Source organism: Leptidea sinapis, chromosome 29 (genome assembly GCF_905404315.1).
Source record: "Leptidea sinapis chromosome 29, ilLepSina1.1, whole genome shotgun sequence".
In the NCBI taxonomy this organism is placed as follows: Eukaryota; Metazoa; Arthropoda; class Insecta; order Lepidoptera; family Pieridae; genus Leptidea; species Leptidea sinapis.
Window position 1 is genome coordinate 4416552 of NC_066293.1, and position 27232 is coordinate 4443783.

At 35.1% G+C, this 27232-nt stretch overlaps 1 protein-coding gene across 2 annotated transcripts; it reads left to right on the forward strand.

The window, feature by feature from the left end:
* The first annotated feature begins 530 nt into the window (after positions 1-530).
* LOC126973599 (eukaryotic peptide chain release factor subunit 1) lies at positions 531-23768 on the forward strand. Of its 2 annotated transcripts, none has more exons than XM_050820936.1 (9): positions 531-992; positions 3601-3776; positions 4737-4975; positions 6062-6292; positions 8495-8650; positions 10152-10252; positions 10835-10928; positions 12858-13005; positions 16961-19105. In XM_050820936.1, exons 1-9 carry the CDS (start codon positions 910-912, stop codon positions 17038-17040), a joined length of 1308 nt encoding a protein of 435 aa, XP_050676893.1. In that variant the 5' UTR covers positions 531-909; the 3' UTR covers positions 17041-19105. The 2 variants fall into 2 exon arrangements, with proteins under 2 accessions (XP_050676893.1, XP_050676892.1); XM_050820935.1 differs by lacking the exon at positions 16961-19105 and adding an exon at positions 21025-23768 and having other exon boundaries at positions 532-992.
* The last annotated feature ends 3464 nt before the right edge of the window (positions 23769-27232 follow it).

A 27232-nucleotide genomic window follows, 5' to 3' on the forward strand; every position in this document is an offset into this window, starting at 1 on the left:
TCCAGTTTAGGTTGAAATATTACCTCATGGTATGAATGAACGGAACTTTAAAAACATAACATATTCTCTGTATGTTTTCACTGTTGACACCGCAGGAAACAAACATCGGCGGGCCTACCATGAACTCTTATTGCGATTCATTTGGTGACCTAAAATAAACTGCTTTGTTATTTCATACCACGACATCATTTAAGCGACCGAATTTAGGTTGACGTCAAATCAAATAGGAAATTGAATCGCAAACTGATTTAGTTCGTTCATTCTTCATAAGCGATTCAAACTCCATTTAGTAAAAGACACTTCATGGCACGAACTTCATTTTAGCGATTTAGGTACCTAAACTGACCTTCATTGAAATTGAATCGGTAAGTTGATGGTAGGCCTTCTGACGTGTGGTCAAACCGGCACATACCGCCTTTTTATTTACTGGCAATTGAATTAAGAATTGACTAAAAGGACTTGTCTCAAAAACAAATATAATATAAATTTTAAAAAGAATTGACATTGGCATCTGGCAGGTACACATTTTTATATTATTTCTCTTTCATTTCCAAAATCGACAACGCAGCGAGCAAAGCGTTCGTTCGATCGCTTGGTCACGTATACGTCAGCTTTTTATCATCAAATGTCTGATTTTCTTATCCCACATGCTTAGGGGTAACCGAAACAAGAAAAAATCTAAGAATCCCAGAACGAGAAGAAAAGTACGAGACCGCCCTCTGGCTTTAGATGTGAACTAGAAAGTTAAAAGGATCACGGAGCTTTGTCCGGTTTAATCTGGTTATAGTTGGTTTGAACATTCAAGCTTAGAGTTCGGTGCCCCTTCAAGTTTTTATTTAGAAGTTTAGTGCAGTGTTTTAACAGTCCAACGAGAAGTTTTATAGTTTAAGTTTTTACAAATAAAACAAAATGTCTGAAGAATCCTCGGCCGATCGCAATGTTGAAATTTGGAAGATCAAAAAACTCATCAAGAGTTTGGAAATGGCAAGAGGGTGAGTGAATTCCGATTAATTTTATTTTGAATTATTGTTACTGACACTTGGTAATTAATTAATTACAATGCGACACGAATTTCCATTTGCCAACAAGGCTGCGCTATTTATTACGCATGCGCATATAATATAACCTAATTTTTCTCCCTACTGATTTAAAATCGCACTCTTTACACATACGGTGCTAATATATAAATATTCCGTTCCATTTCAAGGTCGAGTAGACAAACTCACACATCATATGTCAGAATGATTGCCTTCAAGCAATTAGATAACCCTTATGAAACATTAGCTAACAGAATTGATACTTCCTGTGTTCCTGCAAATCTCAGTTGGTTTAATGTTATAAGTACCTAAAAACTGAAATGGACAATCATTCCGAATTTAACTGAGGAACTATATATGAATGTATCATCACATAGGCCTCCTGCAATTGTAACCATTGTACTGTCTCTTGTCATTTGTGTCCCCTGAGCATTTAGTATGAGGTCATCACTCCCAACTCTCTCTCCCAAAGCCCTTCCTATTTCTTGACTACTAGAAAGTAACCCTGTGATTGCATTTAAATTTAATTATTTTTTCTCATTTACAATGCAATTTACTGCCAATTTATTACTTACTAAACTAGTGTCTGTTACATAGGCAAAATTTGACTAGTTCTTGATTCATATAGAATTACTTTGTACTGTAAAGAGCTTATATACATAATATTTATGGTGAACCTTATGTGAAGCACTCAAGTGCAGCAAATTGGTGACAGAATTGTACACAGAGATGGTAAAAGTAGAGACCGGGAGCACAAAGGGATGTAAGATGTTCTGCTATAAAGAGTTGAGGATAAATTGCTAAATTATTATTATATGTGAACATTAGAAAACCTAGAAGAGGACAATAGTTTATCTTTGTTCTTAGCATTAAATTGCAGTTGAAAATCAACCATTATTTCACAACAGTAAGAATTTGCAAGATACTTATTGCCAATGATATCACAAAAATCATTTTAATACACATGAGGCTATACACATAGTATAGATACTTAGACACAAATTATCTAGCCTACTACCTTGTGAGTAATAATAGGTTGCACTGTTATTGCAATATAATTAATATACAGTAGAACCTCTATAAGTCTAACATCAAGTGAGACACAACTGTTTTTGGATTAAAGAGAGTTTCAACTTAGGTAGATTTTGATTTGACATAAAGTCGATCAATCTTATAAAAAATTTATTTATTATGAAATCAAAACAGCCTTAAAATAAAATAAATATATTGGATTTCTTGAATTTGCTGAATCAATGATAGTGTACTTACACTGTCAGCAAATTTTTAAAGTTGGTAAGTAATAATAATAAAATAATTGAGTTGTAAAGGATGTAAATTAGAACATTGCTATGTTCGAAATACAGAATATGTATCAAAAAGGAGTTACTGATTATTTTGACTAATAGAGTTGAAATTTTGAGTAACGGTTTTGGTGTTTGAAGGGAAGGGAACAAAACATTATTCTGACATTTGAAGGTTTTCAACTAATCGAGGTTCTACTGTAATATACAAATACTAAACATTCTTCACACACACATTTGTGTCTAGGAGGGTTTGAATCTGGAACCAATGGCTAATAATATCAGATTCACCAACCATTGGGTTGCATGTGTTATGGTATAGGCCATAGGTTCTCAATGTGGGCGATAATGCCCCCTTGTGGGCATTTGAGACTTTCGGGGGACTTTCTGGGTAGAAGACCCAGAGAAAATTAGGGGGCATTGAGATGACACAGATGGGGCGTGGATAGATTAAAAAATATAGTCTAAAAAGGCAAAAAAATACATGAAAATACTATAGAAAAAAACCATATTCTCAAAGTGTGCAGTGAGCAAAATAAGGTTGAGAAACTATGGTATAGGCTGTGTTAGTAATAAAAAAGCAAAGAATTATGAGCACCAATTGCTACCACTAAACATAATAACATCATGAATAATATGATACATAATATTATTATTTATTCAATGGCAACACAACAAAATGTTTCTTTTTGCTACACATCATATGAATTCATTTTCAAATCCAAATATTTTTATTCAAAATAGGATGTGACATCACTTATTGAAAGTCAAAAAAACTACCACCCATTCCAAAATGAATGCCTCAGACCTGAAAAGAATGACATTTTGATATCAATCACTTACAACATGTGTAAACTAAATTATCCTTCATGGCTTAAACAAACTTCTATACATAACTGAAGCTGGCCTGAGATCATTACTTTAACATTGAAGATGGTTTTGATGAATGGTGGTATGGTTAAACAATGGTTTCTCATTGTGAGATGATTTCCATCATACAGATTTGAGAGTTGAACAAGAGATACCAAAATTTTGGTTGATAAGTTACTCTAACAGTTAGATTGGTTAGTGGGAGTGTCTGGAAGGAGTGCCTAGAGGCCCAGAGTCCTGCATTTTCCATGAATTTTGGTACAAATTAAATTTGTATATTTAGTCCCAGAAGTGATGGATATTTCTAAAAAATAACAAACTGTTTCAACTTGCAGTATATTTTATCCTAAAATTTTCACAAGAAAGTCTAATAAATTTAATATTTTTTTTAGGAATGGTACATCAATGATCTCTCTCATCATCCCACCCAAAGACCAGATCTCGAGGGTGTCCAAGATGTTGGCTGATGAATTTGGAACTGCATCCAACATCAAGTCCAGAGTGAACAGACTATCCGTCCTTGGTGCTATCACCTCTGTACAGCATCGTCTCAAGCTGTACACTAAAGGTAAACTTTATTTATCATAATAGTAATCCACAGTAATTTTACTATATATATATATATATAAGAGATTTCCACATATATAGTCACTCAACACGATATCATAGAGATATTAGAGCTAAAGACTTGAAATTTTCGTAGGAATATTCTTTTCACCGAGTAGAGGTCAGCTAAGAACAGATTTTCGAAAATTCCATCCGCAAGAGTTTTTTTTTATTATGAACAGAACAACGTCTGTCGGGTCAGCTAGTAAATATAATAAATAATAGTAATAATCTTTTAAGCAAGCCTAAAAAATATATTGTTACAAAACACCCTCTGTGGTAGGATTCCCTGAGTTGAAGAGGCTAGGTCCTTCTGAAGGCTTATCTGACATAAATCCTACTACTCCACAGCTGAATACCTGATCGGATAGCCTTGGGACTAGTTTATGATTATTTTATAGCAATACCAATGACGTAGCAATAACATATATTGTATATTTTATTTAAAAGAGCGCTAAAAAGATTGCTGGGAGAGTTTTTTGCGCCGTTTCATGTCTCAGAGTGCCATTTGTTTTGGAAGTGTTGAACTGACATCAAAAAGAATAAACAATATGTTATGTTTTTAAAGTGATAACCCTCACTTCTAGGATTAATACACAAATAAAATTTGAAAAACAAAATTTTATGAACGATGCGGGATTCGCATCTCGGGACAGTATCTACTGAAGCCACAACCATAGTAGATCCTGTAGATGAAGCCACAACCTGAGAGTTGAACAAAGCAAACAGAATTTTATAACGAGGCGGTACTCGAACGGTTAGCTCAGTTAGAGCACCGGCACGGAACGCCGCAGGTCGTGTGTTCGAATCCCGCATCGTTCATAAAATTTTGTTTTTCAAATTTTATTTGTGTATCAAAAAGAATTGTAAAAAAATCAATTTGCAGAAAATAAATGCCTTTTTTTTCTTCCATATCTTCCAGTGCCACCAAATGGTCTTGTCATCTACTGTGGTACAATAGTCACGGAGGAGGGAAAAGAGAAAAAAGTCAACATTGACTTTGAGCCATTCAAACCTATCAATACGTCCCTGTACTTGTGCGACAACAAGTTCCATACAGAAGCTTTGACTGCATTGCTCGCTGATGATAACAAGTTTGGGTTCATTGTGATGGATGGTAATGGAGCACTTTTTGGTACTCTTCAGGGAAATACTCGGGAGGTATGTGATTTTTTTTAAATTTGGTTATTTAGTATTACTTTTGGTTTGTCTATATTAGCAACTTTTTTTTTTATGGAATAGGAGGACAAACGAGCGTACGGGTCACCTGGTGTTAAGTGATCACCGCCGCCCACAATCTCCTGCAACACCAACCCGGAAGGTGTTCGCGCTTTTTTGAAGGTACCCATGTCGTATCGTCCCGGAAACACCGCACAAGGAAGTTCATTCCACAGCTATGTAGTACGTGAAAGATAGCTCCTTGAAACTCCTCCGCACTGTGGAGGAGGAAGGTGGAATTCGGCGGCAGGAATCGAAGGAAGGAAGTTAAACAGCTCTTCGGAACACTCCCCGTGATAAATGCGGTAGAAGACACACAATGAAGCGACGTCTCTACGCTACGACAAGTGATTATTAACTATTTATTTATTTGCTTCAAATGTATATGAATATGATTTTATACCAATGTAAATGATTTTATAATATATGTATGTATAATATATATTATATAGGATTATTGGTAGTTTGGCGTATTCGTGTTAGGAGGTGATAGGGGTAATTTTAAATCTATATGCATTATAAAAGTGGGTTTTATATAGCTGCATAAAGAATGCAACATCAATTTTTTTTTAAAGTAGACATTATAAATCTAATTTTTTCACTGGTTATGTATCAATATTAAAATAATAATTCATAGTCAAATAAACCTCATTCAATTAGGCTTGAGCACTTTTGAATCGTCACTATAAATATTTCTTTTAAATTACTGGATCTATCATATGTTTGGATATTACCAGTCATACGAAAAATGATACTATTAAAAAAAAAATAGATTTTATAATTAAAAACACGTTATGAAACTCGTCTTGCAAGTTTATTTTAAAAACATGACTGTTTTCTTAGCTCTTGTAGGATAGGGCAGCGCTACCGTAACCGGCACACGCAATGAACCGGCTTTAAGCCTGGACTCCTCATAGGACATGTAATAGATCCTTCTCGTCCTATCCAGTGATTAGGAAAATGGCTATTTTCCTCCGAGCCACCACCTAATATTGACACCAAAATACAGTGCATCCATTCCTTTTTCAGGTGCTACACAAGTTTACAGTGGACCTACCGAAGAAGCACGGTAGAGGAGGTCAGTCGGCGCTGCGTTTCGCTCGTTTGCGTATGGAGAAGCGTCACAATTACGTACGGAAGGTAGCCGAGGTGGCCACGCAGCTGTTCATCAGCGCAGACAGACCCAATGTGGCTGGTCTCATCTTGGCTGGTTCCGCTGACTTCAAGACTGAGCTGTCACAGTCGGACATGTTTGATCCTGTAAGTAATAACAAAAATCTATACTTAGTGTGAATTTTTTGTTATTAATCGCGCTTGTTAACGCGCCTGCTGGTTTTCTCTGTTGTAGTCTATTCAAATTGTTGTAATTTGAAACTAGATGAAACGAAAAAAAGAGACAAACAGGTAAATGTATAGGATTCGACGTGTTCAACGTGACTGTTCTTGGACGACGCCGCACCCAAATATGTCCCATAATAAAATGTAAATCGACCTTCGCGAAACGACAATATGATTATATGATATGTTATGATATTCATGAGAAGACTTATCTACACACTAATCAATTTCGATGTAAAAAAGAAAACCACCGCCTATCTTAAACAATTATCATATTCAGAAACGGAAAGTCTAATGTAACCTAGTCACTAAGTATTAAACGCACACACACACACATTTTATTTCTATTTATTATTAATTATTTCATTGGTCGTTTGTCGAGGAATCACTGACCCCGAAGAAACAGTTTTAACTAGTTTCGGGGTCCACCCATATTAATATCACTGCAAAACCGTTTTCCGATGTTATTATTATTACAATTAACGATAAAAAAGATTTTAATAATTTTATTGGTATTATACAATAATTATTGTACATTGAGTAAATTAAGTCATGCAGTGAGTGTAAGAAAAAGATGAAATAAAGTATTAATATTATTGTTCAGCCGGCGAGAAAATGAGACAGACACATAAATTCATAAGATTTAACGTGGGATAAATTGAGATAGGAAGCATTATTTAGTGGTTGGTACCAGGCGATCATAGATGAAGAAGTGATTGTCCTATGTATTACGCGAGCATACCTTAATGTATTATGACTCACGACGTTTTACTACATAGACACCAGGAGAATATAAATATGGTAGCGGTGCTAGTAATTCAAATTCAAAAACACTTTTTTCATGTAGGTCACAAAAATGACACTTATGAATGTCAAAAAAAAATATATAAATATTGTTTCTTATTGAATTTACCGCTACTTCGTAAAGGGTTGAGCTAATGAGAAGAAGTAGCAAGAAACTCATTGCCACTCTTTTAAGTCAAGATTTACATTTTAATTGTTTTACAAATCATTTCAATTACAATATATGCAAAGTGACGCAACAAAAATACTCAAAAGTCAAAAACTGAAAGGCTTACATGAGTAAGTCAAAAAAAGAAAAAAAAAAAGTAAATTAATACTTATAAACACAAGAGTTATTGAGTATAGTAGATGTATCAATCCACACATACCGTAAATAAATAGAGGCATTATGTGAGCATTTCATTAAATAAAATATATACTAACTTTAACTTTAAAGGAAATAATAATAATAAAAAAACACATCAAGCAGACCTCCCGGTAATAAGATCATCCAGCCCCCACGAGTAGCACCCGTTCACGAGCATGACGCATGGACCAGCCATCGCCTCCCTCGACCATATTTTAGGGAAGGGAACGACCCGCCCCACGTCGCCGCCACAAGCAAAGGCATTTAATGTCTTTCATAGTGGTTGAAATCATGTGTCATCCTAGCAACAAGAACCAGGACTTCATATTCAGCTTAGAAGTTCATGCACAAATTAAAATATGTTTATTCAAAATAGGAATTAAAATCACTTATTGAAAAACTAACACCGATTCAAAATAGTGTGCCACAGACCTGAGAAGAACGGCCGCAAGAAACGCATCGGGTTTTTTTTTAAATAAAAATATGGATTACAATGTAATATGGTAGCCTACATAGAATTTGTTATTTTTTAATATTTACTTTAATTTATTTGCCTCATGTGTTTTTAAGACATAAAAGATATTAAAATTTAAATACGGCAGGCTATTTAATTAATTAAAAAAATATATATTACCAAATTAATTCAATAGTAAGCGCTGTATAGGTTTGGAGCCCAAGGCAAGGTAATATCAATGTCGTAAGATTAAAAAAAAAAAGCGGCGGGAAACAGGTCTTGATTTTTTCGTGCGTTTATTAATTTCTTAAAATTTGCTAAAATTGTTAAAAATGTCCATGTTATACTACTGTTTTATATCCTGGCAATCGAAATGAAAAGCAGAGTTTATAACTCGTCCACAAAACCTTTTTATCTCTCGTTTTGTGCACTCGTTGTAAAATCTACCATTTAGTTGTGATGTTTGTATAAATTCTGTTCTCTGAAATTGCATATTTTAATTTAAGGTTTTTGCTTCCAGCGTCTCCAATCTAAAATCATCAAGCTGGTGGATGTCTCATACGGCGGTGAGAACGGATTCAACCAGGCCATTGAACTGGCTGCCGAGTCCTTACAGAATGTCAAATTTATTCAGGAGAAGAAGCTCATTGGTCGTTACTTTGATGAGATCTCACAGGTTAGTTTTATGACTCGCTGTGACTTAGTATATTATTTATTTAACGCGAGTGATACACACAATTTAGTATACAGGGGATTTCGGGGGCGATAAATCGATCTAGCTAGGTTTTAATTTAAAAAAAAAATAGTTTTATCCATGTTTTAATGAGAAACAGCGACAATAACATTAGAATACAAAGGTAAATTTCGCCGCTATATATACAAGACTATAATAGCTCAGATGGTGGGACATTGGGTGATCCGGAAAGCAGAAGTACCCGGTTCGAATCCAGATGTCTTATTAGTCTTTTATGCATTATTAAAAATCCGAGCAAGGCTCGGACGTCCGGATATTAAACTAAAACTAAGCGCTTTTGTTTCGTTACTACAAATATTTCTTTTAATTGACCGAATATACCATATGTTCTGAATAACTTGAGCTTGTGGGAAGAGCATAAAAGAAACTCAACAGTCACTCATTTCAATCAAATAGAGTATTTTACAATGGCTTTAATATACAAAACAAATTAGTTTGTAAGGTGCTGCATCCAATATACGAATTGTGTTCAAAGTTAAAACTGTTTAAATATCAAATATATCTTAATAAGTAATAAATTATAAAATGTATAAATATATGACGGCGCATTCAAAATGTCATTGTCAGAATACGCCGGAACTAGATTTGACATCTGTCATTTCTGGCGGAACGTCGTGTCGATGGTGTAGTGTAGCCAAGCCAGTGTAGCCAAGTGGGCGGCATTCATTGTCTAACCGCCATGGTGAGCGCACGTAATCTATAAATAATAATTGTTCTTGATTTCGGAAGTGAAAGTGACTATTTAAATTATACGGAATTGATTTTTGGACTAAAGTGTAATGTGGATTATTGATCGTGAAGTAAAGTGATTTTATAACTGACATCGGACTTTTATCTTGTTTTCTACACGCCCAAGTGAGTCGCCGTGGCCAGTCCTGATGAAGGCTCCCTATCGCCTTTATATGAATCCTACTAATATTATAAATATGAAAGTTTGTATGTCTGGATGTATGTTTGAACTTCTTTAACGCAAATTCTACTGAATAGATTTTGATGAAACTTTACAATAATATAGCCTACACACCAAAATAACAAATAGGCTATAATTTGTAAAACTATAGTGTGAATTATACAAAATATAAAAGTGTGATTGTTACTAATGAATACAACTAGCGCCATCTCTTATCAACTAGCAAGGAAAAGATCAATACAGTTTATATGGCAAAACAACGTTTGCCGGGTCAGCTAGTTATCATATAAATTTGGGTAAGGATGCTTTGTGAACATGATGGTCGTGATTACTGTCATAATTGGTAATTGCATCCAACAAATACAACAACATAAAAGATTGGCAATGAGTTTCTTGCCACTTCTTAATAAAGCCTAAATGGTGGTATTGGTGTTGGTCTTTTCCTTGACCTACATGAATAGGGTGATTTTGATTTGATTTAATCGCTAATTATTATGATTTATATTGTGACAGGACACGGGCAAGTATTGTTTCGGTGTGGACGACACTCTGCGAGCTCTGGAACTGGGTGCGGTTGAAACACTTATATGTTGGGAGAACCTTGATATTCAGAGGTGAGATGTAAACACTTGCAAATTAAACTACTAAAGGCCGGCAACGCTCTTCTGATTCCTGTGGTGTTGCAAGAGAATGTGGGCGGCGGTGATCACTTAACACCAGGTGACCCGTACGCTCGTTTGTCCTCCTATTCCATAAAAAAAATTGAATAAAAACATGTAACATGGTGTTATTACAAACAAAGTTAAGTACACTTGTTTTAAAATAGTTCTATTACAAATCCGTCTTTTTGTTGTTTAGCGTTAATTTTAAGACGTCGTTTAAATAGTTTCACACTGCTTAAGAAAACACGTGTCTGAGCCACGTTTAATGGTTTTAAAAAATCCCTTTGGTTGTATTTCCTAGACTAAATATTCGCAATGCAAAGACTACAGCAACCAAGTTTAGCTCAGTGGTTAAAACGTTGGAGACGCGTTATCGAAGTAGTATTGTAGAAATGTGACCTCACTAATGAATATACGATTGGTACGCATCTATTGTTTTATAACCCTATTTAGTGTTTTTTTTTTGGGATTCGTACATGGTCCTTCGAGCCGGAGGGTACATACATTGTAATACATATTTACAATAAATTGCAGATATGTGCTCAAGTCCCACGCGGCCAACCAGGAAACCATCCTACACTTGACTCCTGAACAAGAGAAGGATAAATCACACTTCACCGATAAAGAGGTAAGGTTCTGGTTACCACTTAAATAATATTGTGTTGCTCTTTAATTATAATTGATTCCTACTGTTTTCTCTTCTAATTAACGCGAGTTTTACACATTTATTCAAATAAAATATCTTGCAAATACTCTTATAATCTTGTAAATATCACTATAGGTAGGGTTATATAAATAATATCAAAAATACTTAGATTATTTATAATTTTCTCTAGAAAGAGCCTCTTGGTGCTAGACAACCGATGAAAACAGGCCAGGCTTATTACTCTAGTGTGTGTGACAAGCCACGTCTTACACACGCGATTTATGTCTTTATGTTAGTTGAATTGCTCAAAATAGAGGTTGGCTGTCAACCTCAATTTTTTTTCGACATTTTCACAGCTGTTACAGTCTATGTAGACATATTAATAATCTAAGGAAAATATAACTTTTACCACAGTATATAGAGTAGGTATAGAACTATCACTTACTCAAACCTTATAAAGAAATATGTAATTTATTTGACCGCTTCAAAGGTGCTTTTTAAATCGCACTCTGCTGACACACTGCAAAATTAGATAACGCATACTACGATCTACTCGTACGTACTGGTTGGGTACCTGCTCATTACTTTAACGCTTTTTAGATGGTAGTAATCCAACGTTTGTTCAGGGATCAACTAGGTGTTAGCTTGGTTTCCATACTTGGATTGTGTTTCGGCCACACGGATGTCATCCGCGCGCCAACATGCTTGCAAATCAGTCGCGAGTCGTTTCTTTTCGTTAAAACATCTTATCGTGTTGTATGAAATGGCTCCAAATTTGTCCAAACATCATAATAATAATAATATTGACACACTTTTCACGCAAATTGTCTTGCCCCATGTTAAGCATATATAGCCTGTGTTATGGGTTTCAAAATAATTATATATTTAATATAATAAACATACATATATTCATATTAACATACATAAATACATTTAAACATCCATGACTCGGAAACAAACATCCATATTCATCATATAAATGCTTGCACCTACCGGGATTCGAACCCGGGACCTCTAGCTTAGTAGGTAGGATCGCTAACCACTCGGCTATACAGGTCGTCATGAAATGGGCCTTGATTTAGCAGTTTGATGTTTTATAATTTTAGGGTTAATTTGTTTCGTTTCGGTTGAAGTAGACATTTATTTTAAGAGAAAGGCAGATTCATTATTATAAAGGAAAATACCACTTAGAGCCTAGCGTACTAATACTAATAAAATGATTAAAATATATTAATTTTAATTAAAAATATATGCGTTGTTTTATCTCTTATTCCTTTAATTGGTATTTATTAAGGACATGGTCTTAGCGCGACATTTATTCTCGAATACGTCCGCACTCACTGCCTGTTACAACGCAACTGTCTTTCTCAAACTTAATTTTACTTCTCATTTTACTCTCAAATACAAGTCTACATGTATGGCATCAAATAAGGTCACCCCTGATGGCACACTGGATTACATCCGTTTTCGTTTCAAAGGCTTCACACTACACCACCTATGACCTTAAATTACAATCGCACACTGCGAGTCCAAGTAATTGAGTCCTGGTGGTTATTACCCTTTGGGGTAATGGCCGAGTTAACATCAGCAGCTGAATTAAGTCTTTTCTCCAATTGTGAAACGTGAGGACACCATTGCAATCTAGCATCCAATCTTATGCTCAAGAAAACTGTTTCATTTACATCAATAGGGAAAATTTGATACACTTGTTTTTTTTTTTTTAATTTACAATTAAGTCATTCGCTGTAAACCATTAGTGAAGAAGTTTCAGTTCATAATATATACATATAACAAACAAAAAGAGGGAAATCATTTATGTAAACTAAAAACAAAAAAAGACCAAAAATAGATCCCTGTGGTACTCCCATTTTAATAAAGGAAATCTGATAATGATACTCTTTTTAATTCCAGAGTGGTGTGGAACTAGAGCTTGTCGAGTGCCAGCCTCTGCTGGAGTGGCTGGCTAATAGCTACAAGTCGTTCGGTGCCACCCTCGAGATCATCACGGACAAGAGTCAAGAGGGAAGCCAGTTTGTCCGGGGCTTTGGTGGTATTGGTGGTGAGTAATCTGAATATGTAACTTAAACTTTGACAAGATGTGTTCACTATTTTATCATATGTAATTATTATTAATATTTAAAATATGTTGTATAAAAGTATTATTTTTTTTTGAAAATTAGGAGCAAGACGAGTAGGAAGTTTAGCTGATGGTAATTAATACGCCCTGCCCATTACAATGCAGTGCCACTCAGGATTCTTGAAAAACACCAAACATTCTGAGTGGCCCTTCAATTGCGCTTGTCAGCTTCAGACATAGGATGTTAAGTCTTATTTGCCCAGTAATTTAACTAGCTACGGCTCCCTTCAGACCGTTGTGGTACCCATAATTTAGCCGGCATCCTGTGCAAAGGAGCCTCCCACTATTTGAAAACACAATGGTTGGGTATTCTGTATTTGAGTGTACTGACATAATATTAGTACTGTGTAATATTTGACCAGGTCCATATGTATGTTTTCTGTGAGTTAATTTTCTAATTTATTTGTTGGTATGTTGTATGAGTGCAACAGATATAGTGCTGGGTTTATTTGATTGTGACTTTGTGAGTGTATGTTCGGGAAAAGTAGAGCTCAATACAAACATACAAGAAACTCAACGGCCACTCATTTCAATCAAAACGAGTATTTTACAATGGCTTTAATATACATAACAAATTTGTTTGTAAGGTGCTTCATTCAATATATGAACCGTGTTCAAAGTTAAAGTTAAACATCAAATATTTCATAAAAAGTGATGAGATGATTTTATTCGAGTTAGTGCCATGTGGTGTCAAGTCGTCTTTTTGACTGTGAGTGTACCAATAGCAAATTTTAATAGGACTCATAGAAAGAGAAATTTATTTTACAAGACTATGGCTGTCAGATCTATAGATCATACTTATACTTGCATTGGGCTGTCTTAGCTGAAGCTGAGCATGATTTTAGCTGTACCAGTGGGAGGCTCCTTTGCACAGGAAGCCGGCCAGATTATGGGTACCACAACGGCGTCTATTTCTGCCGTGAAGCAGTACTGTCTAAGCATTACTGTGTTTCGGTCTAAAGGGCGCCGTAGCTAGTGAAATTACTGGGCAAATGAGACTTAACATCTTATGTCTCAAGGTGACGAGCGCAATAGTAGTGCCGCTCAGAATTTTTAAGTTTTTCAACGATCCTGAGTGACACTGCATTGTAAGGGGTAGGGCGTATCAATTACCATCATCTAAACATCTTGTTCGTCCCTTATTCATAAAAAAAGTTGTTAAATGAATATAAAAACGAAATAAAAGATTATCCCAAGCTTATACTCAGCTACAGTACACTTTATTATAGATCTCAGTCTATATGTTGTGTCATATAGTTACAAGCTAATGAATGTTAATGTTATGGTTATAATTAATTGGAAGATCTTTCCGCAGTGCTAAGTAGTTATTCACAAGATGGCTACAGGTTCCGCTAATGTGTCTATGTTTGTGTAATATTAATGCTAGACTAAACGTTCTTTGCTTACAATTGATCTCATATGAATTTAAGGCCAATTGGATTACAAATCCTGAACTTGTTAGAGCCTTACAAAGATTATACAAAGGTTGTCCCAAAGGTTTTTGGCCATTCTTTCGATTGGCATCATAAGAGTTGGGGTGTTTTTTTTACATTTAAGTCGGTTCGATTCCCAGACGAGGCAAGTAATTTTTAGAAAAATCTTTGAATGCAGAATTACTAACTTTTGAAAATAACATAGTCTTCTTTTAGTAAAATAGCCTATCTTCGATATTTAAGGTACTTTCCCTTCATGTCCCATAACTTTGGGACATCCTGTGTATTAGTACAAGTACGGAAGTCTCACTCCGCAAAATCAATAATAGATCTTGGGGTCATACAATAAGGTGTAATTCAGATCGCACAGCGCTACTAACCTAAATTTTTATTCACCTAGAAGTTGCCTCTCTTTCTATCGCGTGAATCTTACCTCTTCTGACTACATTAGGGTTGACTTCTTTACCTAAAACTGTATGTGTAGGGTCATTTAAAATAACTCAGTTTTTTCTATAATATAACTTTAAAATTTAAATCAATATTTTTTCGTTGTCAAACCTACTTAGCATAGGACATAAGTAGGTAGCTATCATGAATGGTAATTTCATTATAATCATAATTACTTTAAATTAGATTCTTTCAGCGTCTTTAGGAAGCTTAAAAAATTTAAATTTGGCAATGACCTTTAATATGATTTGATTTATTTATGTTTCTCCATTTTTAAAATATCGGTCGGATCTGTGAAGAACAAAGCTCGCTCGCGAGTCCCTACTGGTCCCCTACATGCGGGACGATTTTGATACCTGTAATTTTCCTCGTTTGCTCACGAGTGAAACATCTAATCTTTACTATGTAGCACTACACCCGGACACGTCGATAGAACGTAGTCGATTAGAACTGGCCTTCCGCTGTACTGTGCATTCCTTATATAGCACTCAACGTCACACGGTTAATGTCACTGTCGATGTCGTGACAGTTACAATGATAGTTAACACATACCCTGTTAAGACTAGATGTCAGTACACTACAATACCTACATGGGGAGTGAGACGTACGATCATTATTTATTTAAAACTGCTTTATTCACGGATTCTCGGAGTAGGTACCGACTAGTTTCGGACCATTCGGAGGTCCTTCATCGGGGTGAGTCATTAGTGAGTTCGAGGAGATGTCCCATTTTGCCAATCGCCCTATATCTATTGAACGTCTTCAGAGGCCATTTCAATTCCGCATTGTACATAAATTGTATATTTATAATAATTGTGGCGAAATTTTTGCATTTATAATCCCCAAATGTGATGAAAAACTCTTAAAAATAACAAATTGCTATTTACAATTAATTATGACTTGAATTTGAGTGAAAATCTTTTGTAAGCAAAAGACGAGAACTTGCAAACATGCGCCGATAAAGAATATTGATATCTTTTGTGTATGAGAAGAAACAAAAGCAATTTCTTCCAGGTATTATTTATAATAACTTGACTAGGGAAAGGATATTTATGTAAACAGCACATAATAATATTTGTATAAACATACGCACAACTTACATTTATATTGTTAGATATACGTTACACACAAAGGCGGAGAAATTTGTGACATCTGTACAGTTATCGCGCAAGTTGAATGCAGTCGGGGCCTGTCGTAGAGAGCGGAAACATGTCCCCCCGCTTTCCGTATGTCTCGCCAGGCGAGTGCTGTGCCGTAGTCGTCGTTTACAGTGTTATCGCGTTAATACCAAAGTTGTGTTTGATACCGTGTAATTTTTACTGATTCGAGACCATCAAATTCCGTTCCAAAAGAAAAGAGTTTTTATTCTTCGCTAATGCACGAGAAATAGCAAAAATTTTTTTTCAACATTAAGTTGATGAAAGTCAGAACTAAAAACGGCTTGTGTGATAGTGTACACAAGTAAGAAGTGAAACTTACTATCAATAAGTATCTGCAGTAAAGATATAAATAGAATGAAATAAGCAAGTCTTAATTATTATCACTGTGTGTGTGTGACGGACAGAAACAGGTGTGTGTAAACAGAAGTGTGTTGGTTTCTTTTTTTTATTCTGCCATACGTTGTTATAGAAGTTTCTTTCACTTCGAAAATTCAATTAGATTAGACAAAGTATTTAATAAACTTTAAAGACAGAGTTGTCAGTCAGTACTGCGGCCCTTGAAACAAAAACAATATGGTGCGTGACCGAAAATCGTGACGATTTGCTATAAATTTTGTCTCATACGTCGACAAAGAAGTATCTCATCAAAAAATTTATTTAAATTTATTGACACACTCATGAATAAGGTCGTCAATTGTAATTATGTCACAGCACTACCGCATTCCTGTACTTCTGCATTCAACTCGCGCGTTATCTGTAGTTGTATTCTTTATCGACGCTAGACCGCATGTGACTAACGTTTGCCGTTTGGTTTCCCTGCTGCTTGGTTGGACCCAGGTATACTCCGGTACAAGGTAGACTTTCAGTCGCTGCAGCTCGACGAACCACTGGACGACGTAGACTTGGACGACTATTAAGACTGTGATGATGCACGGACAGACAGACTAATATAGATATTGTAGTAACTCGGGTGTTGCAAAGTAGATGATTTTTTGCTGTAATTAACAAATGTTGGAGGTAGTGTGAAAAATGTTAAGGGCGTGATAGACGTACGAGCAAGTCGTACATACCTTTTTTCGCTTGTGTCAATTTTAGTTTAGCGGACTTTTGACGCGTCGATTTTCGCGTGGGCGATGCAAGCAGTTTTAAATTTTGCTCGACTCTGTTTGCTCGTCTGTTTCTTCTCTGGTTTTTGAAATAATTCTTGTCTGGCAAATTAGTAACATTAATAATAAATCCAAATATATGAATTGAAATGCATACAATAATCAATTAGAATTTTAACGCTAGATGGAAAAAACTACTAACGATTAAAAAAAAGATATGGCTAGGTATTGTAAAGAACACAAAATCCGGTTGATATTTTAAATGTCATAAGTAAGACAAGCATTCTCTATGGACTACATTCGTTTTACTTCTTTATAGTTGATTATTTGTATGTCTATCCCTCACTTAACAACGCCTTATGCTTGGACGAAGTAGAAATAGCCCACCGCCTCTTGTTGAGCATAAAAAGCCAACAAAATTAAATAATACGAAGAAATGTCTATCTGTCCTGTACCATTTGATGGCCTGCGATGTAAACGACATAGACTTACGATTATTGCACCACAATAGATACTAATTAAATTAAGGTCGCGGCTTGTTAAATTGAACGGGCGGTTCGGACGCGGCGTTTAAAAACCTCTGCATTTTATATATTGCAGATATTGGACTACCATAATTATTGGGTTATTGCTGCCTTAGCGATTCAAATTACAGTTAATTATATAACTAAACTTAAATTAAAATGCATTCTTTATGGCTTTGGTATTAATGTTATCTTGAAAACTAATTGCCAGAATGATATTTGCGGTTTAAAATTATCAAATGTTACGAAAGCTTGGTGTACTATATATATATGAATAAAATATTTCAAAGCTTAGAGCTTTGAAATAAAACTAACCAACTAAAATCACCGTTGCATTTCTACTATAACGAGAAACTCTAAAGTCTTGGCTTGTGAAACTTTGGCCACACTGTTTCATTATTACACAATAATAAATCTAATGGGCTGAAGGCTCGCCTACAAAAGCGAGTAATGTATGAAATAAACGCAGCGTGCAAACCGCCCGTTTCCTCTCGAATTTTTCAAACTCTCAAACGATTTTAAATAGAAGTGTGTTTTATTTAACTTGTGTGCAATAAAATATATATTACTTACACTTACAGTTGTAAGTGCCCGCAATATTTTAATTTTAATGTGTTCGTTTGTGTAATGCTAGAAATGTCTGTCAATCGAAAAATGAGTTTTGGGTTCGCACCCGTGGTAAAATTCGCCATATAGGATCTTATTATTTGTGGCAACAGTATTGACTAATAAATTATTAAAACTATCGTGAGACTATATTAACTTTATGGTATTTAAATCCCCTTTACTCACGTTTTATCGGTTTTCGGACCATTCGGAGGTCTTTCTCATCATTTAAATAATTGTGTGTTTTTTATGCAAGTGAACCTTTTTTCACAAAATAACATTAATATCAGCATAAATAAAACGAATTAATATATTATGCTTTACATATTCATAAAATAAAAATATAATGTAATGCAAAAACCCCTTTGTCAGGTGTGGAGTTCGCACCTACTCTCCCTCTCGGGAACCAGAGCTTAAACCTGGCGCATAAGACCGCGCGGCTAAACTGACTTGAGGGAGTGGTTGAAATCAATGATACAACTTCACACGGCCGATTGTTATGCGACATGCGATAGATGAGCGAAAAAATGATGCGATGTAATAAAAGTTTCACTTTATTAAAATAGTAGTGACACTGCACTTTTGAGGTCTCCGTTAGTTCCCCTAATAACATGGTTAAAATATTGCGGGTACTTATGAAATATTCTTGAAATAATAATTTAAACTAATTAAATTTTAAGTTGATTTGTTAAGAGTTTGAAGTAATGTACGCTTTTCTTATGTATAAAACGTTGACGAACGTGCAATGACTTTTTCTGAGCTAACCTTTGATAAATGCCGCTAAGCCTAAATCCGAGAGACCTGATTGGCTGCTGCGGTCACGCGTCATGAGCAGCCAATGCCGTGCCTTGGATTTGTTTTATGTATTTTTATTTTGTTTCTATTTAATGCATTACTGGACACGAGGTAAGAATTTCTTGTAGTGCTATTTTTTATGTCTCTAACATACGTTTTTTTATAAAGAGTATTTATTAGTCATAGTTTTGGTATGTTGATAACAAATACCATTATAAAACGGTAAATATGTCGTAAGAGATTTCACCAAACAGTATTGTATTTTTGTTCCCCGGATGAAGGTGTGAAATAGGTTATTAATAATTTGATTTAAATATAATATGTTCGACGATGATTTGAGCATTCAATTAATTTTTAAGAAGTGCAATAACTTTTCGGTAATTTTAATAATAGTATGGTATCAAATTTCTATTTAATCCTCTCCGCTTGTTTTTTTATTGCTACGAACAACGGCACTGTCATTGTTTGTGTGTATCAAAATGGCGGCAATCCATTTTGACGAAACACATTCCGCGTTGCAGCACCGTGCCGCTGAAATCGGCAGTTTGCGTTGAGGCGTCGTAAAAAGAGCGTTTTACTATCGTATGGTAGGGTATCCAGTTCCTCGTGATGTTTTATTGTGAATGGACGTGTCTCTGGGATGGATCGTCGTAAGAAACTTATTGCTTATTTGTTGTTAAGAAGACATTACTCTGTTTTAAATATACGACACAGAAGATACTTTATACATCCATTTAATAAGGCTATGAATGCCGATGGCGAGTACTTTTGTAGAGTATACAAAGCATTAAAGATAGACGAAAAACATGCCAGCGTTCAGACATTTTAATTTTAAAAGTTCTTCCGGGCTACGCGTGTTGTTTGCAAGAGTGATAGAAACAAACTGAATCATTGTCAACAAGTATGACGTCATAACGCGGTTATGTGTTTCGGCCCTAAGAGTGTCCGCTTCGATTGGCAATTTTAACAAGTTTATTTAATACTTTGAGCTTGTTAATCTTTTTAAATGCATATTTTTGCCTGTCATACACATGAAACATCAGGTTAAAGGTACTATGATATGTTTTGTATTATATATTTGATACGGTGCGTTAGTTCGTGACGTCATAACATCACGCGAACAAAACATTACACGAGCGGGCGCAGTAATGTTCGAGATTATTCAAATGTATTTTTATTTAGTTTAAAATGTAAAAATGATATTTTTTGTGACACGCGTGTTATCGTTACTGAATTTTTTATATAGATTTGGTAAAAATACCACATTCTGGATATTTTACCCTTTAAAAACGTAGAGTTAATTAAACCAAAATAATAGATCTAAGCATACAGTTGCAACTGGACGTAACCCATTCATAAACTGTTTCTATACTAAGGCCAGCGAGACAACATAAAGAATGTAAACAAAAGCACCGTTACAGAGTTACATTAGCTGATAGAAAGCAATTATTATCTCTGTCCCTATCACTCGTACGCACTAATGGCGTCAGTTGCTCGACGACAGCTGTCACTACTGCAGTTGTCAACATTTTGTCCGCCATTTTGTGAAAAAGTTCATTCCTGTTTGGATTGCGTTCGAAGTGATACGTATTTTTTCGTTTCCGTATTTACTTAGCTTTTTGTTATTATTAATCCGTTAATGTTAGATTTCTTGTTGTTTTTGCTGTTATAGTAGTTGTTGATTTTAATTATGGAATCACAGCATGGCAGCTCTAGACAACATGTGAAATATATCAATTATTTTAAATATCAAAGATATCGATGAAAATGTTTTGAACCCCTGCCGCTTTGTTTATATTCCTTATCTCGTCGTCTTGTTGGCTTTATTATAATAATGACGCGTTTCTAATGAAAATAAAATGTGTTTCAGGCCTGCTTCGCTACAAGGTTGACTTCCAGTCGATGCAACTCGACGACGAGGAGTTCGACAACAACGTTTACGACATCGACGACTATTAGAATAATGACTCACTCACACTACGCTACTTTTAGTCGGCGCTATATCATACAATAAATCGCATATAAGTCAGTATAATATTTTATAAATTATTACACGGCTACTTTATCTCTAGACCTCTCTGGAACGTGTCCTGTTGCGTCTGTACGGTTTGCAGTTTCATTACCGCTATATCACTGCTTTGTTTTGAAGTTTTCATTGTTACGTTTTGACTTTTATTGTTAAAGTTCTGTAGTTTCTGTTGTTCTGTGTCGTATACCTAATAGTACTGCCAAAAATTAATACTTTTTTTACTTAACCCAGTTTTTTTTATAATAATAAAATTAATCAGCATCACAACACAACACCTTTACATCAATCTATAATACTGACTAAATAAATCGTAGTTCATTTATTAATAATAATATCCTAGTGTTGCTTGTTTTGCACACCGTACCAAAGCGTAGATGTGACGTCATTGACGTCTGTTCCAGAGATAATGTAACCGGGTAGTACAAACTTTTTAAAGGATTAATACGCGTGTAATTTTATGATAATTTATAAATTAAATATTTGGTAGGAATTAAACATACGATGTTTCTTTGGAGATAAAAATTATTAATGTTAATTTTTACCAAATATAATAATAATTAGAATCATTATGCACGTTTAAATGCCTTTCAAAATTTTTTATATTATCATCAGTATTTTTATCTTTATATTATTATCTATTTATTGAATATGTCATCATTAAACTTTTAGTAAGCACTTTGAATATTTTCAAGTTTTTGTTCATACACATATTCAAAAGTGGTTTCGTTGCGTCATTGCTAGGTTCGTTGAGTTCTAGAATATGATGCTTTCTTTATTAGGAAAAATATACAAAACTGCTGATTAAACTTTGTAATTTATTTAATTTAATTTAGGTTAAACGAAATTTACGATGAATTGAGAGTTTTAAAATTTCCCATAATACTTATTCCCGATTACAGTTTACAATTATATTTTACCTTTGTACTTTTAAAAGGAGCAACAGATACGTTTTGACGCGTGCATAGCGCCAAGGCTTGGAAGCCGAAAAAACTTAGAATTTTATATTCGGTTTAGTTTACGGTGTTTTGGTTCATTCTAAAGGTTTTTTTTTATCAATAAACCGATTTATAAATAAAATTATTTTTTGCCATCGCCGAGTTGTATGAGTAGTTTCAAACTTAGTAATATGTATCTAAGAGATCTATCGTGTTCGTAGGTAACCTCGTATATGTATATTAATCTAATTATGTTATGTAAAATTGTTTGTCATCGTAATAAAAATTAAATAATTTGAATTATAAAACATCTCCCATAACTTTTACACTCCGAACGAAATTAGCAACAAACCGATTTTCACCTGAGTAATAAACGTTAATTTGAAAACCGCTTCAAAGTCTTGCATGAATAGCAAAATTTAAAAGGTGTTCTAGTATTTTCGGTTGTTTCGTTAGTCTATGAATAATATATATTGTATATTCTTTTCTATTATTTTTTCCGTCAAATATTTTTCAGAATAAATTTCAAATGACGGAGAAAGTTGTGTTATTAGATCGCGCCGAAGTAGCGTAGTGTACAAATGGCTTATGAAAGTTTAAGAGTCACATTCCTGGAACAATATTAATTTTAGTACTTACATTATTGTGGATATCGACCTTATCATGTTTCGCTTTTGTTCTCTGCGAACAGGAGAGCGGAAAACCAAACACTTCGATATAACTTGATTTGTTATTTTTAAAGTCATGTAAAATTATTATCATTTAATTTCACTACTGGAATTAACTACACAAATTAAATTTTTAACGAAAATTTATGAACGATGCGGGACTCGAACCCGCGACCGCTAGGGTTCCGTCCTAGTGCTCTTGCCAACTGAGCTTAACCGTTTTGCCAACTTGAAATTTACGCACCATGCGTTCCTCGAACGGTTGGCTCAGTTGGTAAGAGCGCTCGGACGAAAACCGAGAGGTCGCAGGTTCGAGTCCCGCATCGTCAATAAATTATTACAAATATAATTTGTATAAAATGCGTACGCCTATCTAAAATGTCTCCAAGAAAATGGTATTCGGTTATCCATTACTAACTGGTGACTGTACCCTTGTTTGCCCTTCCATTATTTTTATCTATTGCAAAAATAAAACTTTACGGAGAAATTTTGAGGTTCAATTGTTTTGATATGGTTCAAATCTCAGATAAATAAGTTTTAAATAACATATAGAATCATTAAAAAAAAATACAGAACTTAATTACAGTTTAAGTGTCCAATTGCAAAACCCGCCATCTATGGACCAACTCAAACAAACAAAAAACAGCACTGTTTTTCATATATTTTCACGCAAATAAATTATTACTTTGTGGGAGCAATTCTCGTGACTATCCCTTTGAGAAGATTCAAGTCGAGATCGTTTATCGATACCATTTATCGATACTAGAGATGTGACTCGGGAGCGTGTGGCGATCGAACGAATGCTAGTGATGTACTGTTCATTTCGTGATATCGATTCTAACTATTATATTAAATTGATCATCTAGTATAATCCGGTTCGGAATTAGCTTAATCTTTATGTATTTGCAAATAATTGTGTCACGAATTACTGTTAATATTATGTGCTATAGAGGTGAGCGCGCAAATATACGGAAATGTTGAATTTGTGTTTTATTTTATCCAGCTAAATTGTATATATTCGATAAACAGTTTTTATCATATTTTATCACAGACGATGCTCGTCTGTGATAAAAATGATTTTGAAATATTCTTTATAAAAATGAAATTATTTTTATCACTAGGTATATATTAGTGCTTGGTCAAAAAATTGTCGTAAGTATATTTTTATGGAAAACGAGCACCTACCACCTTCTCCTGCCACGCTTTTTATTTTGAAGATACCCATGTCATATCGTCACACTTCTCGTACAACAGATTGTACATGGCAGAAATAAGACTGTATTGTAGAAGGACGTCAGGCATCTTGGAATAGAATCCATAGAATGATGTCCCGGTTTGTGACGTGTCGTGCGAAGGTAGAATTCGGCAACAGGAATCAAGCAGGCCTTTGGAACACCATTTCATCATCATCATTTTCCGCCGGAAGACGTCCACTGCTGGACAAAAGCCTCTCCCAAAGATCTGCATGACGATCGGTCCTCTCACTCGAACTATTCCGGCGATCTTGACTAGATTGTTGGTCCATCTTGGGGGCGTACCTTCGTTCAAATTCAAATATTTTTATTCAAAATAGTTAGGATGTGAAATCACTTATTGAAAGTCAAAAAAAAAATTACCACCCATTCCAAAATGAATGCGTCAGGCCTGAGAAGAATGGGCGCAACAAACTCTGCGGGCTTTTTTTTCATCAAAAATATGTTTTACAATTAAAGTAACATTTACAAAGTAACATTGTACAATTAAACTTATTATTTAATAGCTTGAGGGCGGTCGCTCTATTCCCAATCTGTGGTATCATTAAGAAAGTCATTTATGTTATAGTAACCTTTACCACACAAACGTTTTTTAACAATTCTTTTTTATAACGTAATACTTTTGTTTTGAACGCTTTCTGGGATCTTGTTGTAAAAGCATATACATCGCCCCACAAAAGACTTACTAACTTGACTTAGCCGAGTAGTAGGCATCATCAGTTTATATCTATTCCTGGTGTTAACATTATGGTTATGACAGTTTCTGGCAAATTCACTTATGTGCCTATGAACATACATTACATTATCAAGAATATATTGAGAAGCAACAGTCAAGATGTTAATTTCTTTGAATTTTGCTATCAATGATTCTCTAGAACCTAGGTTATAAATAGCGCGAATAGCCCTCTTCTGCAGCATAAATATTGTATTAATATCGGCAGCGTTGCCCCATAGCAATATACCATAGGACATAATACTATGGAAATAACTAAAGTATACTAGTCGCGCCGTATCTATGTCAGTTACTTGTCTAATCTTTTTAACCGCGTATGCTGCAGAACTAAGTCTGTTCGCCAATCCTTCAATATGGGGGCCCCATTGTAATTTGGAATCTAGAGTTATGCCAAGAAATATAGCAGATTCCACCGGTTCTATCACCTCTCCGTTTAAAAAAACATTTGCATTTACATTTTTGACAATTGGTACGGTAAATTTAATGTATTTAGTTTTCTTGCTATTTAACAATAGGTTATTAGCGCTAAACCAGTACACGATGTCAGATAAAATATCGTTCACTTCGTCATACATAGCTTGGTTTCTTTTCACTTTGAAAATCAGTGAAGTGTCATCCGCAAACAATACTACCTTATGTTTTTTCTCTATAAGATAAGGAAGATCATTTATATAGATAAGGAAGAGGAACGGTCCAAGAATAGACCCTTGTGGTACCCCCATACTGAGAGGAGTCCCAGGAGATCTCCTGCCATTCACGTCGACCCTCTGAATTCTATTGTTTAGATATGAAGTCAGAAAATCGAGCGCAGTTCCTTTTATGCCATAGTGGTATAGCTTCCTGACCTGCGTTGAATGTTGAACACAATCAAAAGCCTTAGATAAATCACAGAAGATGCCAAGTGCATTCTGCGATTCCTCCCAGGCATCAAAAATATTCTTGATCAGCTCAACACCTGCATCCGTTGTTGAACGTCCCCTAGTAAAGCCAAATTGTTTCAAATGAAGTAACTCCAAGGCCTCCGTTTTACTCCACGACCAATTCTGGTTTTGGTCTTTGTGTCCTACCCCCTGCTACTTCACCTTGCTCTCTATCTAAACTCATTTGATGGCATTAGTGATCTTACTTTCTCGAGCAAGGTGTGCCCTGCGACCCTTCAGAAAATGGTTTGAGCTGATACTGGGGTGAACCACACCATTGATGGGAGCAATAATGCATATGTGGCGGGACTTTATAGATCGGTATTATGTGGACTTGCCGTGCTCTATTTATGATCCTCACATTTCTGCGAACCCAATCAGGCTCTGCCTCCCAGATAACCGCGGAATTGGCCATCACTCGAGACTCAGTGCTTCAATACTAGGCGAGGAGTAAACGGGACGTTGTCAAAGAGCGGTGATACGACAAATGGGGCTTAAATTAATAAAAATATAAACTTATATTCAGACAACTCTGATGCATTGTAAACTTAGAAGTTTGATTTTTTCATAGCATCAGGACTGCAGACTTGAGTAGGTATAGTATCGTTTTAATTTCAACTCTAAACCTCCACGCGCTCCCCAGATAAAGAATCTTGACAGACAGACAGGCGGATAAAGAAGTGATACGATAAGGGCTGCGTTTTTTTCTATTGAGATACGGAGCCTTAAAAAAGATCGAGTGAAAATTTGTCCGAAGGTGGGCTGTCGACATACAAGCATCTCGCACTAGTCCGAAGAATATGTTTAGGTAATGTATAGGTAGCTATCATGAATGGTAATTTATTTATAAAAATAATTACTTTAAGTTAGATTGTTTGAGGTCATTGGGAAGATTAAAAATTTAGGATCGCTATGACCGTTAATAATAATAATGCTTTGGTTTTTTATGTTTCTCCATTTTTAAAAGATCAGTGATGTGGGCACATGATTGACTAAAGGGTAGGTGATGAACAAAGCTTGCGCGTGCGTCAGTGCTCGCTTATGATTCCCTACTGGATAGCCACGCTAGCGTGGCCGCTGTGCAAACTTAGGATTTCGATTACACGGTGAGTGAGACTGCCTGTCTAGTCATTCAAGACTCATCAACGCTAGTAGGTAAGATGATCTACTTAAGTTGGACCCGCCCGCTCTAAATACTTTGCTTATTAGTACAGTAAATATATATTCTATTATACAGACACAAATATTCATAATAATCTAACCCGGAAGCTTGCTTGGCTTTCAGGCTCTCAAATCACTATCCATTAAGTACATAGTATGAAATAATAATTATATTAACCCAAACAAAAACCTTTAAATACGTATGTAATAGTTTGGACTCAAGCTCAAAAGTACTTATCTATTGTAAAAACATTGAACTATGTAAATAATTGTATCTATTATCATGACAATTTATTATGATTCGAACAACAACGGGTGTGAGCTATAAATAGTCGAATCAAATTCTGACCTTGCTCAAGTTCACATAAACAAGTGACGG